Here is a 14,732-nt window from a genome sequence, read left to right on the forward strand (position 1 = left end):
GCACTTTCCCTAACAGCTGGAGGAAAGCCACAGTTATACCGATACCTAAACCGGGAAGAGATGGGTCTGACCCAGGTAACTATCGCCCAATAGCACTAACAAGCTGCATCTGCAAAACCAAGGAAAGGATGATCAACAGGTGGTTGGTCTGGTAACTTGAGAGAAATAACATAACCCCATTTAACATAAAAACAGTATTATAAAGGCTCTGTCCCCTGGCATAGAGTGCTCTTTGTATGTTGATGATTTTGTCATTTTTACACATGGAAAAAACCTGAATACTCTAGAAAGAAAATTACAATTATGTTTAAATAAAATTCAAAATAAGGCAAATGATAATGGTTTTAAATTTTCGGACTCCAAAACAGCATGCATTTTTGTAATTTAAGGAGAATCCACCCAGACCCTGGTCTATTTTTACACAATAAGAAGATCCCTGTTGTGAAAACTACAAAATTTTTAGGCATCACCCTAGATTCCAAATTTAATTTTCTCCCCCACATTAAGGAAATGCCAAAAGTCAATAAACATACTTAGAGTACTCAGCCATACGGACTGGGGAGCTGACAGAGATACCTTGCTGCTTCTATATCAGAGTGTAATCTGATCCAAGCTGGACTACGGATCCATAATATATGGAGTAGCAAGTAAATCTTATAAAAAAATACTGGAACCTATACAAAGCTGCCCTGCGTTTCTGTCCGGCGTGTTCGTACATCACCAATCCCAAGTCTCCATGTGTAGGCTAAAGAACTACCCATGGACATAAGAATGAAAAAGCTTGCAATGCAGTCAAGCTAAAATCCAACCCCACAAACCCTGCTTTGGACTCCATATTTAACCCTACAGATGTAGAACTCTACAATCGAAGGCCTAACGTCATACAGCCATTGGGCCTTTGAATGAGAGAACCCATCCAAAATTTAACCCCCACCCATCTACCAAATCTCTAAAATAGAAATCCCACAGAACCCTCCTTGGTTGATGAATAAACCCAAATTAAATTTATCCCTCCTTAATTTCAAAAAAGAAAATACAAACTCAAGCATACTACAAGTTCACTTTAGGAACTGCAGGAGAGCTACGGAGATTGTGCCACCATTTACACTGACGGATCCAAAATGAATGGAAAGGAACAAAACAATCTCCCTTAGACTCACCGATGGGTACTCCATCTTTATGGCCGAATCACATGCAATATCGCTTGCACTAATGGCCGTCAAAGCATCAGAAAGGAGAAAATTTATCATATGCTCTGACTCCAAATCTGCATTGCAAGCTTTGGGACGGATGAAGACAGACATTTCATTGGTACATAAGAACCTAAAGCTTTTGGACCAAATAACAGCTGACCATAGGGATGTCACCTTCGTCTTGATCCCCTCCCATGTGGGCATAGAGGGAAACAAAACCTTAGACAGAGAAGCAAAGAGAGTCCTAAATCAATCTGTGTCAGGAACTCAAATTCCCTGCTCGGACCTGAGACAAAGTATTGTTCTGCCACCTATTGAGATTGGCAGGATCGGTGGGAGGCGGAGACCCACAACAGGTTGTGGCGGATGTCAGGTGGCGGCCCACATCTAAGGGTCTGACATGGTGTGGTAGCACAACCATGTCCAGACTTAGGATTGGCCCAGACTTAGGATTGGCCACACCTACATTACGCACTCCTTTGTGCTGAAGAGAGAGGAGTCCCCAATTTGTGAGTACTGTGACTCTCGCCTCATTGTGGAACATATCCTCATTGATTGCCCCAGATACCAGGATATTAGGGAAAATTTTTTAGAACGCACAACTTAAAAACACTGTTCAATAGTGTCGACCCGGACTTTGTCCGGGAGGTGGGGTTGTCTACGAAGATTTGATTTGTGAAATTGTGAACATATAATATTTACAAAAGATGTTTACTAAACTATATCGCACACTCCTTTGTGTTGAATAGACCTTGTTTTAATGACTTAACTAAATAAAACTTAGCTCTTGTGGTATGAAGGGAGAGTAACGGTGTAGGAATTACGGGCACGACATGGCCTAAAGTGTGCCAATGTGCCAAAAAACTCAAACTCTCTTTGGAACCCATATATACATATAAAAGCCTAAAGCTTTTAGACCAAATGACCTTCATATGGGTCCTCTCACATGTGGGCAAAGAGGGAATTGAAATGACGGAGAAGCAAAGAGTGCCCTAAATGAAGCAGTGTCAGGAACCCTAATAGCCTCTGTCACCTACCGAGAGTGGCAGGATCGGTGGAAGACTGAGATCCATAACAAGCTAAGACGGGTTGTGGCGGATGTTAGGTGGCATCAACTAAGTGTCTGACACAGCATGGAAGCACGACCATGTCAAGACTTAGGATTGGCCACACTTGACTCTTACCTTACTGTAGAAAATAACCTCCTTCATAATTCCAGATACCAGGTTATTAGAGGGAAATATTTTAGAATAGACACCTTAAAACACTTTTTGATTGTGCTGATCCTGAAAAAATTCTGTGCTTTATCCAGGAGATAGGATTGACTACTAAAATTTACAGTGAGACTGGGCAAAGAATAATTATATACATATTTACAACAGATTTTTATAGCTTACTAAAATTGTTATCAATTGAGCTGTAAGTGGACCTAATTTTAAATACCTCAGTTGTAAAAATTGTCCTAGAAACAGGAAATAACCCTTGAGGGATTATGAGCAAGACATGGCCTAAATTGTCCCCATGTACCAAAAAAAAAACAATATCAAAATACCAATTTGAAAATATTACTATTGAATCAACAAAGCAGAACAATGCAATCTTTAACTTTGTACAAATTAAGATTCTTCCTTTTTTTCTTGTATCTGGGCATCCTTGTGCTGGTTGAACTACCTCAGTTAGAAACCTATATACCAAAAACAGAAAGCCCAAAAAATAAAAACATTACATCACACTGGTTTTTCAGAATTTCGTATTCTAAGACTAAGACTGCTTCATGGATGACTATTGGAAATTTGTTGTGATTACAAGGACTCTTCAAAACTTCTCAATAATTGATTAATGACTACTATTGCAGTGTTTGTGGTTTTTTTTTTGTTAAGTTTAAAGAAAAACAACTCTGGTAAACCGTTTATATTTTTATTCTGTAATTTAGGTAAGAGTACAGATGAACTTATAACAATCTGGAGAAAGGAAGCTGAAGCTGTTTTAACAGCGAGGCACAAAGAGGGAACATCTATAGAACTTTATAAAGCTGTTGCCCAAAGAAAGGTAATATAACATTTATTTCACTATTAGCATTTTTTAATCAGTAAAGCTCCTCCCCCCGGCCCTTTTTTGTCCCCTTTCCTTAAAAAAATAAGTAGGCATTCTGCACATCATACTGTTCTACAAAGGTGTAGTGAGCGAAACGAGCGCCCGGAAGAAGAAACTTTATTGCGCCCCCCCCCCCCCCCCCCATTTTCCTTTGAACATCTCATAGAAATTTAGGCTTATATATAAAAAGTATTTATTAATAATAATATAAAACAAATAACCTTAGAATGTATTACCTAACTAAAATATCAACAATAATATTTTTTGGGTGCCTCTCTTCATGTTGCTCCCCCCCCCCCTCTAGAAAGTTGCATCCGGGGCATCTTGCCCCCCTCACTACCCCTCTGCTGCTCTCCCACTTATTCTGCTGGGAAACCCACACACACACACATCTTTTTTTTAATTTTCAGGAAGTAGACAACATTTTTATGCTTCTTTAACATGTTGAATTGGAACAGCTCACTTCATACCTCATCCCCTTATTGTTGAAGCTCCAAACAGCTAGTAAAACTAAACTGATGTAGGCTTATTATATTTTTAAAATACAACTTAAAATAAAATTGAAAAAAGTACTTGATTAAATAAAACTTAATCAAATACCAGGAAAAGAAGACAAATGAGTTATAACTTTAAAGAAGTAAAGACTGACTGGCAAAAATGAGAAACCCCTCAATATTGTGAAGAGGTGGAAGCTGAGATGGTATGGTCATATTTTAAGACGTGACTCATTGTCAAAAGTCATCCTTCACTGTACAGTGAGCATGAAGAAAGATTCCTCCAAAGAAAAGCTGGCTGGGCAACGTAAAAGAAAAAACCAGCCTCTCTCTTGATATCCTGCTAAGAAAAGCTGCTGACTGGGAAAAGTGGAGGGATTTGGTTACATGAACTGTCACAGCACTTTGTCCCAAGACATAACATTAAACTGGACTCCTCTTTCCTTAGCACTTTTGGAGCTCAAAAGTGCCCTACTTATTTTCTATCTTTGTGTCTGCCTCCTCTTTCTCAGTCTGCCTCCATTACCCATCACTCTGTCTCCTTAACTTTAAAATCTCCCTATGTCTTAGACCAGTCCGTTTGCAGTGGACTGAGACGGGTAAGGGGGGATAAAGAGATCCTGGTATTCAAGAAGGTGTCTATCTGAGGATAAACTACCACAATACAGTACTTTGGCTACAAGTTCCTCTAGACCTGAGGCCCAGATGGCCCAATCTGGATCAACCGGCTGGTCATGCTGAGCTACCAGCATAGGTCATCGATCTATGCAGGAGGGCAGTGGCTGGAGGGTCAATCAGGGAGCTGCTGTATCGAACATATGTCCGATGCAGCAGCTGACTGAGTATAGCACCTGTGTAGCCCAGGCAGGCTCTTTCTGGACATCCGAATGGCCTGTTCCCTTGTTTGACTCGATGGTGGGTGGGGAGCACAGGTGCCGAATTATTACTTATGTACATGGATAAAAAAAACACCAAAAAACTACTTGCCCCAGATTTGTGTCTTGGCAAGAGACGTCGAATATAGACGAAAAAGGAGGAGGCCACAAGAAGCTGTAATACTTGGCCATCATTTCTGGTGGTCAACCCAGTCCAAAAAGTCCACCACGCCGTTCCACAAAGGAGGTCGTCATCAGAACCGGATTGCTGGATTGGCGACCGTCGCACGGAACAGTGGCGGTTACATTATAGGAATATGAGACAAGCTTCTTGCAGTTAGTACTGTTCTCGGCCACTTATAGCGAGTGGGACCCAGGAACCTGTGCCCAGTCAATCGATATGGCCAAATTCCAATGTCCAGGCCTGATGGTTGGATAAAAGCCTTTCTAACTACCAACGGGATGAATGGTGCCTATAGGCGCGATTCCCTACAGGACTTCATTGAAGGTGGACAGAGGAGAGGAAAAGCATAACAAAGATGAGCTCTTTTCTCATTTACAAGGGACTTAAGTCAGTAGTGGGAGAGCCTAAGAGTGTATCTAAGCTGCACAAATCATCAGAACGTCTCGTAGAAGTTGATAGTAAGATACACTCTGATGGGCTTCTATGATGCAGACGAATCTGTGATCTCCATGTGGAAGTCATGCCACACAAGAGTCTGAACACCAGAAGAGGTGTAATCAGCTCTAGGGACCTACTGCAATGTTCTGAGATGGAAATAGTGGAGGGAATTGAAGGAGTCACCCATGCCGGGCACATTACCAGGCGCAGGGATGGTGAGGATGTCAAAACTGCCACTATTATCCTCACATTCGAAACTAGGACACCGCCAGAGTATGTGAAGGCAGGATACCTACGAGTTCCAGTGAGGCCCTACATACCTAACCCCATGAGGTGCTTCAAGTGCCAGGGTTATGGACCTGGCGCGGCAGTCTGCAAGAGGAACACTGTGTGTGCCAGATGTGCTGAAGAGGGTCATGAGGACAAGGGCTGCACAGCCCAGTTCAAATGCCCAAACTGTCACGCTGGCCACTCAGCCTACTCCAAGGACTGCCCTGTGTGGAAAGAGGAGGTTGCCGTGCAGGAGTACAAGGCAAGAAATGGATGTACCTTCAGCCAGGCGAAATCGGCTGTATTGGCCCTACCCAAGGGCCAATTCGGCTTGACAAAGACCTACGCCCAGGCTGTTGCTAAGATAGGGAGATCCATAGCCACACACACTGACACATTGACCCCACCACCCCCTCCTCCATTCAGAAGAAAACACCGCCAAAGAACACAAGAAAGCCCTGTTGTCATGCTAAAGAACAGGTTCTCTGTGCTCGCTGATGAGAGCATGGAGACTGAGCAGCATGTCAAAACCAACACTCCGGGAGAACCCAGAGATATCATGTCTGACACAGGTTCTCCTCAGAGAACCCAGCCAGACACCCCAACCTCTACGAATTAGAGGTTGACCAACTCCCTAAGGGGAGAAATCAAAGCGGAGAGGATGCCCGAGGTGAGGGAGGAGGAAATAACCCCTCTCCAGAGAGAAAGACTTCCCCCAAAAGGGGGTTGTCCTCCTCTCCATCCAAACCCAAGAATAAAAATACCAAGGTCACTGGAATAAAGGGAAACCCCTCCGGGGGCCTCCCAAGGCCAAATAGCTCCAAGTAGGTCATCTAGAATAAGCCATGGATTCCAGAATTGTACAGTGGAATTGTAGAGGCCTCAAGGCCAATTACGAGGAAATGCAGCTACTGATGGACTCTGAGACTCCTGTAGCTGTCTGCTTACAGGAAACATTTCTGAAAGATTGCATCAGCTTCCGAAGCTACCGTGCTTACACCAAGAATGTTGAGGATGCAGAGAGAGCATCAGGTGGAGTCTGTATCCTTGTGAAGGATAGCATCCCCCATGAGAGGGTAGAACTACAGACCACACTACAGGCCGTAGCATCTAGGATAACCCTTCACAAGGTTATCACTTGCTGCAGCCTGTATCTACCACCAGGCGCTCCATTAAACCGAACAGACATGGAGGACCTATTGAAACAACTCACCCGGCCTTATTTAATCCTTGGGGATTTCAATGCCCATAACACCATGTGGGGATCCAACAATACCGACACAAGAGTTCGTATGCTGGAGGATATCTTCCTCCAACATGATTTATGCATACTTAATGATGCATCACCGACCTACTTGCACCCAGGAACTGGATCATTCACATGCATTGACCTCACCGTATGCGTCCCCGGACTTCTGGACGATTTTAAATGGTCAGTTAGCAATGATCTACGGGGAAGTGATCACTTCCCAATCATCATTACTAACAATCTCCCTTCATTGGGACGACCTCAGCGGTGGAAACTGAATAAGGCCGATTGGGAACAATTCCAAAAAAGATGCTCTGAGGATATCACAGAAAATATCCTCCATGAACAGAACCCAGCTGATACCTTTGCTAGCAAGCTACTAAGTATAGCCAGGAAAGTTGTACCCCTAACCTCTGCAAATCCAAAACGGCCTAGCAAACCATGGTTTGATACAGCTTGCAAAAGTGCTATTGGTGATAGGAAAAAACGACTGGCTGCATTTATAAAGAATCCTTCCCAGGAAAACCTAAAGCTATTCAGGATAGCTAGAGAAAAGGCTAGACAAACCATACGGTCAGCTTAAAGGAATTCCTGGAGAAGTTTTGTCGGCAGTCTGGATGCCAAAACTTCTGCTAGAGCAGTTTGGAAGGCAGTAAGGCGAATCAAAGGGAAAGAATCAAATGCAATAGGGCATTTGAAAAACCAAGGACGAACTGTCACGTCCCCCAGAGAAATAGCTGACTACCTTGCATCCTCAATAGCAGAAAAGTCATCCACTGCACACTACACGCCAGAGTTCCAAAAAGTCAAAACCAGGGAGTAAAGACACCCCATTGATTTCAGGTCAGAGAACAATGAAGACTACAACAAACCGTTCTCGCTTGAGGAACTGAGGGAATCGCTGGACAAGTCACATGACACAGCGCCTGGAGAAGACGAAATCCATTACCAGTTCCTCAAGCACCTTCCCGAAATCTCATTGGCAGTCCTGCTAGGGGTCTATAACTGTGTGTGGCAAACAGGCGCTTTCCCAAACAGCTGGAGGAAAGCCACAGTTATACCGATACCTAAACCGGGAAGAGACGGCTCTGACCCAGCTAACTATCGACCAATAGCACTAACAAGCTGCATCTGCAAAACCATGGAAAGAATGATTAACAGTAGGCTGGTCTGGTACCTGGAAAGGAATAAAGTGATCTCAAACTACCAGTGCGGATTCCGGCAGGGGCGGACAACAACTGACCACCTGGTAAGGCTGGAAGCTTATATTAGAAATGCATTACTCAGAAGAGAACATCTAGTAGCTGTATTCTTCGATATAGAAAAGGCCTATGACACAACCTGGAAACATGGCATTCTACGTGACCTGGCGCTTATGGGGCTTAAGGGACACCTCCCCCGTTTTGTGGAGGAATTCCTGAAAGATCGAAAATTTCAGGTCCGAGTGGGCAACTCCGCTTCTGACACTCATGACCAGGAAATGGGTGTACCCCAGGGCAGCATTCTGTCAGTCACCCTGTTCAACATTAAAATAAATAGCATCATAAATGCGCTGTCCCCTGGCATAGAGTGCTCTTTGTATGTCGATTCTTACTTATGGGAAAAACATGAACACCTTAGAAAGGAAATTACAGTTATGTTTAAACAAAATTCAGGGTTGGGCAAACTATAATGGTTTCAAATTCTCAGACTCCAAAACAGTTAGTATGCATTTTTGTAATCTAAGGGGACTCCACCCAGACCCTGAACTATTTATACACAAAAAGAAGATCCCTGTCGTGAAAACTACAAAATTTTTAGGCCTCACCTTAGATTCCAAATTTAATTTTCTCCCCCACATTAAGGAACTTAAGAAGAAATGCCAAAAGTCATTAAACATACTAAGAGTACTCAGCCATACGGACTGGGGAGCTGACAGAGATACCTTGCTGCTGCTCTATCGGTCTAATTCGATCCAAGCTAGACTACGGATCCATAATATATGGAGCAGCAAGGAAGTCGTACCTAAAAATACTGGAACCAATACAAAATGCTGCCCTGCGTCTCTGTCTCGGCGCGTTTCGTACATCACCTATCCCAAGTCTCCATGTGGAGGCTGGAGAACTCCCCATGGATATAAGAATGAAAAAGCTTGCAATGCAGTATATAGTCAAGCTAAAATCCAACCCCACAAACCCTGCTTTTGACTCCATATTTAACCCCACAGAGGTAGAATTATACAATCGAAGGCCTAACGTCATACAGCCGTTGGGCCTTCGAATGAGAGAACCCATCCAAAATTTAACCCCACCCATTGACCAAATCTCTAAAATAGAAACCCCTCAGAATCCTCCTTGGCTAATGAATAAACCTAAATTAAATTTATCCCTCCTTAATTTCAAAAAAGAAAATACAGACCCAAGCATACTACAAGTCCACTTTAGGGAACTGCAGGAGATTTTTACCAAATTATTAAATTTTTACTACCTTTACTATTTTAACTGTGAATAGACCTTGTTTTTAATGATTTAACTGTATAGAAGTTAGCCCTTGTTATGAGAGTGATCCTTAAAGGATTACGGGCACGACATGGCCTAAATTGTGCCGATGTGCCTAAACTCAAAACTTAAACTCACACAACCATAATTGTCTAGGGACAACAGAGAAAAAAAAAACAATTTTTCCCAGATTTATGTCTGTGCAAGAAACGAAGAATGGAAGAAAAAAAGGAGGAGGACACAAAAAGCTCTGCTATCTGACCATCATTTCTGGTGGTCAGGTGCACAGAAGAGGAGAAAATGCCTGACAAATCGTCTGAACGTCTTGTAGAAGTTGATAGCAAGATACACTCTGATGGACTTCTGCCATCCATAAGAATCTGATCTCTATTTGGAAGTCATGCCACACAAGAGTCTGAACACCAGCAGAGGTGTAATCAGCTCTATAGACCTGCTGGAATGTTTTGAGAAAGAAATAGAGGAGGGAATTGAAGGAATCACCCATGCCGTGCACATTACCAGGCGTAGGGATGGTGAGGAGGTAAAAAACTGCCACTATTATCCTCACATTTGGATCTAAGACACCACCAGAGTATTTGAAGGCAGTATACCTACAAGTGCCAGTGAGGCCCTACATACCTAACCCCATTAAGTGCGTTAAGTGCCAGGATTATGGATATGGCGTGGCAGTCTGCAAGAGGGAGTTTTAATCTTTTTAATGCAATCCAATAGTTAATTATCCTTAATTAATATGATGATTTCTTATTTATTGTACAAATTTACTTTTTTTACAAAAGTTTGCCAGGATAGCTATATTTCTTGTAATCAAAACTGGAAATAATGAAACTAAATAAAGTATTAACAAAAAAAATATATTGACAAGATGGCTAATTTTACTAATTTTATTTGATGAAATAAGTTTGCCAAACTTGCCATTCAGCTTGTAAAATCAAATGTTTTCAAAAATTTACAAAATGCAGAGCAGTGCTGTCATGTTTTTTTTTTTTTTTATTATTAGAAAAAAATGCTTACCGCAATGGAATAGTGGTGTAATATAATTATTTAGACTAAAATTAAATCCAGGATGTGTTTCTTTACTTAAATATTGGTTTAAGCAATGCCTTCATGTTAAATACCTTTAAAAAAAACAAGATTACAAAGACAGTTTGTGTGGAGACCCAAACTCAAAATCGGCCCCCGAAGTGGTCCATTCTGGCAGGTAAAAAGGCAGGTTTCAATATTTTCAGAAAGAACATCAGAATGAAATTCTATCAAAGACAAATGATAGAGAAGAATGGAGAAAGAAGGTTGACGGATCTTGTGTGGTGCCCCAGCGGTCCACAGACCAAAGGCTAGGTGAAAGTGAATATGAAGTTAGATGTGAACCTGGTCTAACTAATGTCTTATAATGAATGTATAGTTGCTCTAATTGTTTTGTAAAGGGACAATCTCTTATTCCTTAAGAAAAAAACATTTCCGTAAATAAAAAAAATCCTTTAGTTCAGTGTCCTATTGCAATGGGGTAACAATGCAGTTCATGTGATAATATGAAAAACTACTTATTAATTGTTGTTTTAAATAATGTCCAACTTATATACATACTAAATAGATTTTTTCTCTTTTAAGAAAAGTAAACATTTTTGTGTGTAAATGTAGTAGTTAGTATAACAGAACTTACTTAACTTAGCAATAAAAATGTAAAAAAAAATATTTTTTTTACAAAAAATCTGAAATCGTTTGCATAAATATGTTAAAAATATGGTGATAAGTCATTGCCCCTACTAAGGAGCCTCCCGTGTTTGTTACTATTAATAGTGAATAGTTGTAAAAGTGGTGTATTTTTATGAAAAAACTGCTTGTATAAGTGATTTAAAAGAGATTTTTCACTTTCAGAAAAAAAAAAAGTAGCCGTTGCACCCGAACTTTGAATGGGCTTAAAAATTATGATGTCGGATTTTCACTATCTTTTCTAGTTTACGAGATCTAAAAGGGACAGACAGACAGACATTCCACACAAAACTAATAGCGTCTTTTCCCCTTTTGGGGGCCGCAAAAAATTATTTTCTTAAGCTATGCTGTCACAAATCTAATTAGTTGTTCACAAATACTTTGGATTCTGTTTTCTAGGTCCATGTGTTCATTAATGCTGCAGATCCTGAACAAGTTGATCTCCTATCTCTACAGTTGCCAATAATGCAGGAAAATGGTTCCAATGTCCAGCTGAAGTGTAAAGCTTTACAGTTCTTAGAAGATTATACAGCTCGTATAACTAGTGATTCAATTTAATTGACTTATATTATCATTGTATAAAATGTGTATCATATATTTCAGATTATTATCACTGTTTTAGTGGCAATGACATTTTTTAATTTAAAAACTTATTCTGTTTCTTAATGAAAAGTTTAGAAATTCATTTCACTCTTCAATGAACCTTAAATAAAGTGATAATGTTGGAAGTTATTGGATGGCTAACATCATGTCATCTACCTGACACTTGGAAATACCCTTTCATTGTACTGTTAGTTTAAAAGATGCTTGTGTGATAAAAAGATCTTTTAGTTATAACATGTTTTTTTTAATTAACAAAATCTCTGACGAAAATCTCTTGCAAATATTTTCTTTTTTTTTTTTCTTAAATTTTGTATTTGGCCATTTTTATTTACTTATTCTGATGAACTAGCAGTTGTTATTGTTTATATTTTTGACATTTGCTAGATTCATTATATACAAAATATTAACATAGAAAAAAATTTTGACATTTAAATTTTCTTTGTGTGCATTGAGAAAACCAGTACAAAAAAAGAAATGTCTACAAACACATTATTGATATTTCTCTTACTTTATTCAAGTATGGTAATTGTTATTTTTGTCTTAGTCAATGTTTGTCAAATAGCTTAGACAAATAACTAACTTGAGAATTTAAGTTTAATTGTTATTTAGTTTTGTTTCATTTCTCTTAATTATTTTTGTGTTAATTTGTTTTTGAAATTATGAAATTCCATAGAATTATTTAACAAGATGACAATTACATTTTAATTTTTACATTTTGTTTGGGTTGTGATTTGCCCCAAATCTTACTGGAAAGACAAATTTACACTTCATATATAAGTTAAAAAAAAATAGTTTTGATGCTTGATTGCACATTACGTTATCTTAAATAGGGTGTAATGAACATGTGTAAATATATATATTCTATACCAATGTATTTTATTAACTGATATTGTCAGTCTTTGTCTATTTTTTATTAAAAAGATTTGATTTTATTTTTCAATTTTGTTGTTAATAAATTTATTATAAATCCCAACATTAGAAGTAGCAAGACAATATGAACTTATTTTAATAATAGAGAGCAACATTAGAAGTAGCAAGACAATATGAACTTATTTTAATAATAGAGAGGTAATACTAAAAATAACAGTACCACAAGCAAAATATGTATTTTAATGAGGCTTGTCAGTTGACCAGATCAACAACCGATTTAGCTTTTCCCCAACTAATGTCAGGAACCCATTAGAGCTAGGTTCACTCAGGGGCGTGAAAAAAAAAGGTTCGGTGTTCATGAAACTACTTTGTGAGATGCTTAGAAATAAAAATTCGCAATATTACTCCAATGGTTTATCTGATATTGTAAACTTCAATTCTTAAATTGAGAATGAAATATATTTTTAATTATTATTGAAAGATTTTCTTTTCGTCGTCTGCGTTTGTCCTCGGCAGCAGATTTTCTTTTGATCTCAAATGTGTATCTCGCGGCCTTCGTGAGTGACCTCCAGCTGTCTCGTTCCGATGCCGCATGCAGCCAGGTGCTGTCTTCTATGTCATCCAAGGAAAGTTGACCACCTGCGGACAATGGTTATGCTTGCCCTGGATGTGACAAAATATGCAGGTCACAGCTGGGGCTGCGCAGCCACGGGAAATACTGTATTCCTCACTAATCTTCGGACTCGAAGACAAGTCTTATTATTATTGAAAATATGTGGGCTGGATTTGGCCCTCTGGATGTAGTTTGCCCATATTTGGGTTAGACTATTAATCTTTAATTCTAAAGAAACATCTAAAACAGTTTAGTCCATTAATCCTTTAAGAACTATCTCTTCCTCTACCCAGCTATACCTAGTTGGGATGCTTGATAATAACGTAATAAGTAACCGCTCCCCCCCCCATACAATCTCTGATTATTCGTCGGCTTTGCAAATATCGAAATATTTTATGTCGGTTATTTGTATTTTATCAAGTCACGAATGCAATCATCAATCAGTTCTACAGCATTAACGGTCCCCGCTGGCCTTCCAGCAACGGAACTTGACTCGACGTGGTTTATTTAAATACGGAGGATTCCAGCTACCCTTCGCCTCAGCGCGGCGCTTCCGTGGAGACGTCTAGTAGTGGAACTAGATAGGCTAAGTACGAGTAGCCCACCCTTGTTAGATTCCCTTGGTGTGCTTTTTGTTTTATTTATTTCTCCTAGCCCAAACACCAGTCCAACAAGTCCGCCACACTGTTCCAACGCAAGGGGCCGTCATACGTGAGCATTGGAGTGGCGGTCTTTACACGGAATAGAGGTGGTTACAGTATAGGAATATGAGGCAATATTCCAATGGTTAGCGCTGTTCTCGGCCACTTATAACGAATGAGGCTCAGGAACGACTGCGCGCTGTATACGTGGTACGGCCCAATTTTGAGCCGTCATTATGGATGTCACTGCTTGGAGATCTCAAACAGGACTGTGGTGGAGAGCCCCATGTTCAGGGCTGGTTGTGGATAAAGACCTAACAATCAGTGGGATTCCTACTGGACTTCATAGAAGACGTTTCTTGAAACTTCGCCAGTCATCGCAGTTGACCATCGCTGCTCGTCACGGTTGACCGCAAGTCTAGCGTTGTTGAAAAGTTAGACACACACTACTATTCCCAAACAGCGTCAATACCAGACATAATATTTATATATTTAATATCTCTGTTTGTAGTGAAAACTGTTAAAGAAGTCTTTATTGTTTGCTTACCAGATGTGGTGGTCTACAACTTAAGCATTTCAGAATTTAAGTCCTAAAAGTTGTCACAGTGTATAGAAGCGTCTATTAAAAGTATGTGAATGTTTTGTTTGCCAAGAAGGTGTCACCAGGTTTTCTATTGCAGGATGCAAAAAAGTTGTGATATTACTGTGTTGTTGGGCGGTGTTTGCGTTTGGGGACGTTATAATGGAGGCAAGGAGAAGGAGAAATCTAAAATTGATTGTTATAAGTGTTTGTACATTCTCTATTTTGGATTTTATTTATTTGGAAAAACATTAACATTGGATACGACAGCTGCTTGAAGAAGGGACTGTTTGGATGATGCTTCTGAAAATAGCATTCATCCATGATAGGAGTCGTAAGCATAAAAACACTGCTTTACTTCTTATTTCATCATGGGCACGACATGGCCTAAATTGTGCCTAAGTTCAAAACACAAACACTTAT

At 39.9% G+C, this 14,732-nt stretch overlaps 1 protein-coding gene across 2 annotated transcripts in view; it reads left to right on the forward strand.

Moving 5' to 3' along the window:
* The window catches only part of LOC106073787 (uncharacterized), a 36,514-nt gene extending 23,977 nt beyond the window's left edge, over positions 1 to 12,537 (forward strand). For both annotated transcript variants that reach the window (XM_056024533.1, XM_056024534.1), the window contains exons 4-5: positions 3,127 to 3,242; positions 11,402 to 12,537. In XM_056024533.1, coding sequence (XP_055880508.1) covers positions 3,127 to 3,242; positions 11,402 to 11,560 — 275 coding nt within the window. In that variant the 3' untranslated portion in view covers positions 11,561 to 12,537. The remainder of the gene's footprint in view (positions 1 to 3,126; positions 3,243 to 11,401) is intronic.
* The last annotated feature ends 2,195 nt before the right edge of the window (positions 12,538 to 14,732 follow it).

This window comes from Biomphalaria glabrata, chromosome 3 (genome assembly GCF_947242115.1).
Source record: "Biomphalaria glabrata chromosome 3, xgBioGlab47.1, whole genome shotgun sequence".
NCBI lineage: Eukaryota > Metazoa > Mollusca > Gastropoda > Planorbidae > Biomphalaria > Biomphalaria glabrata.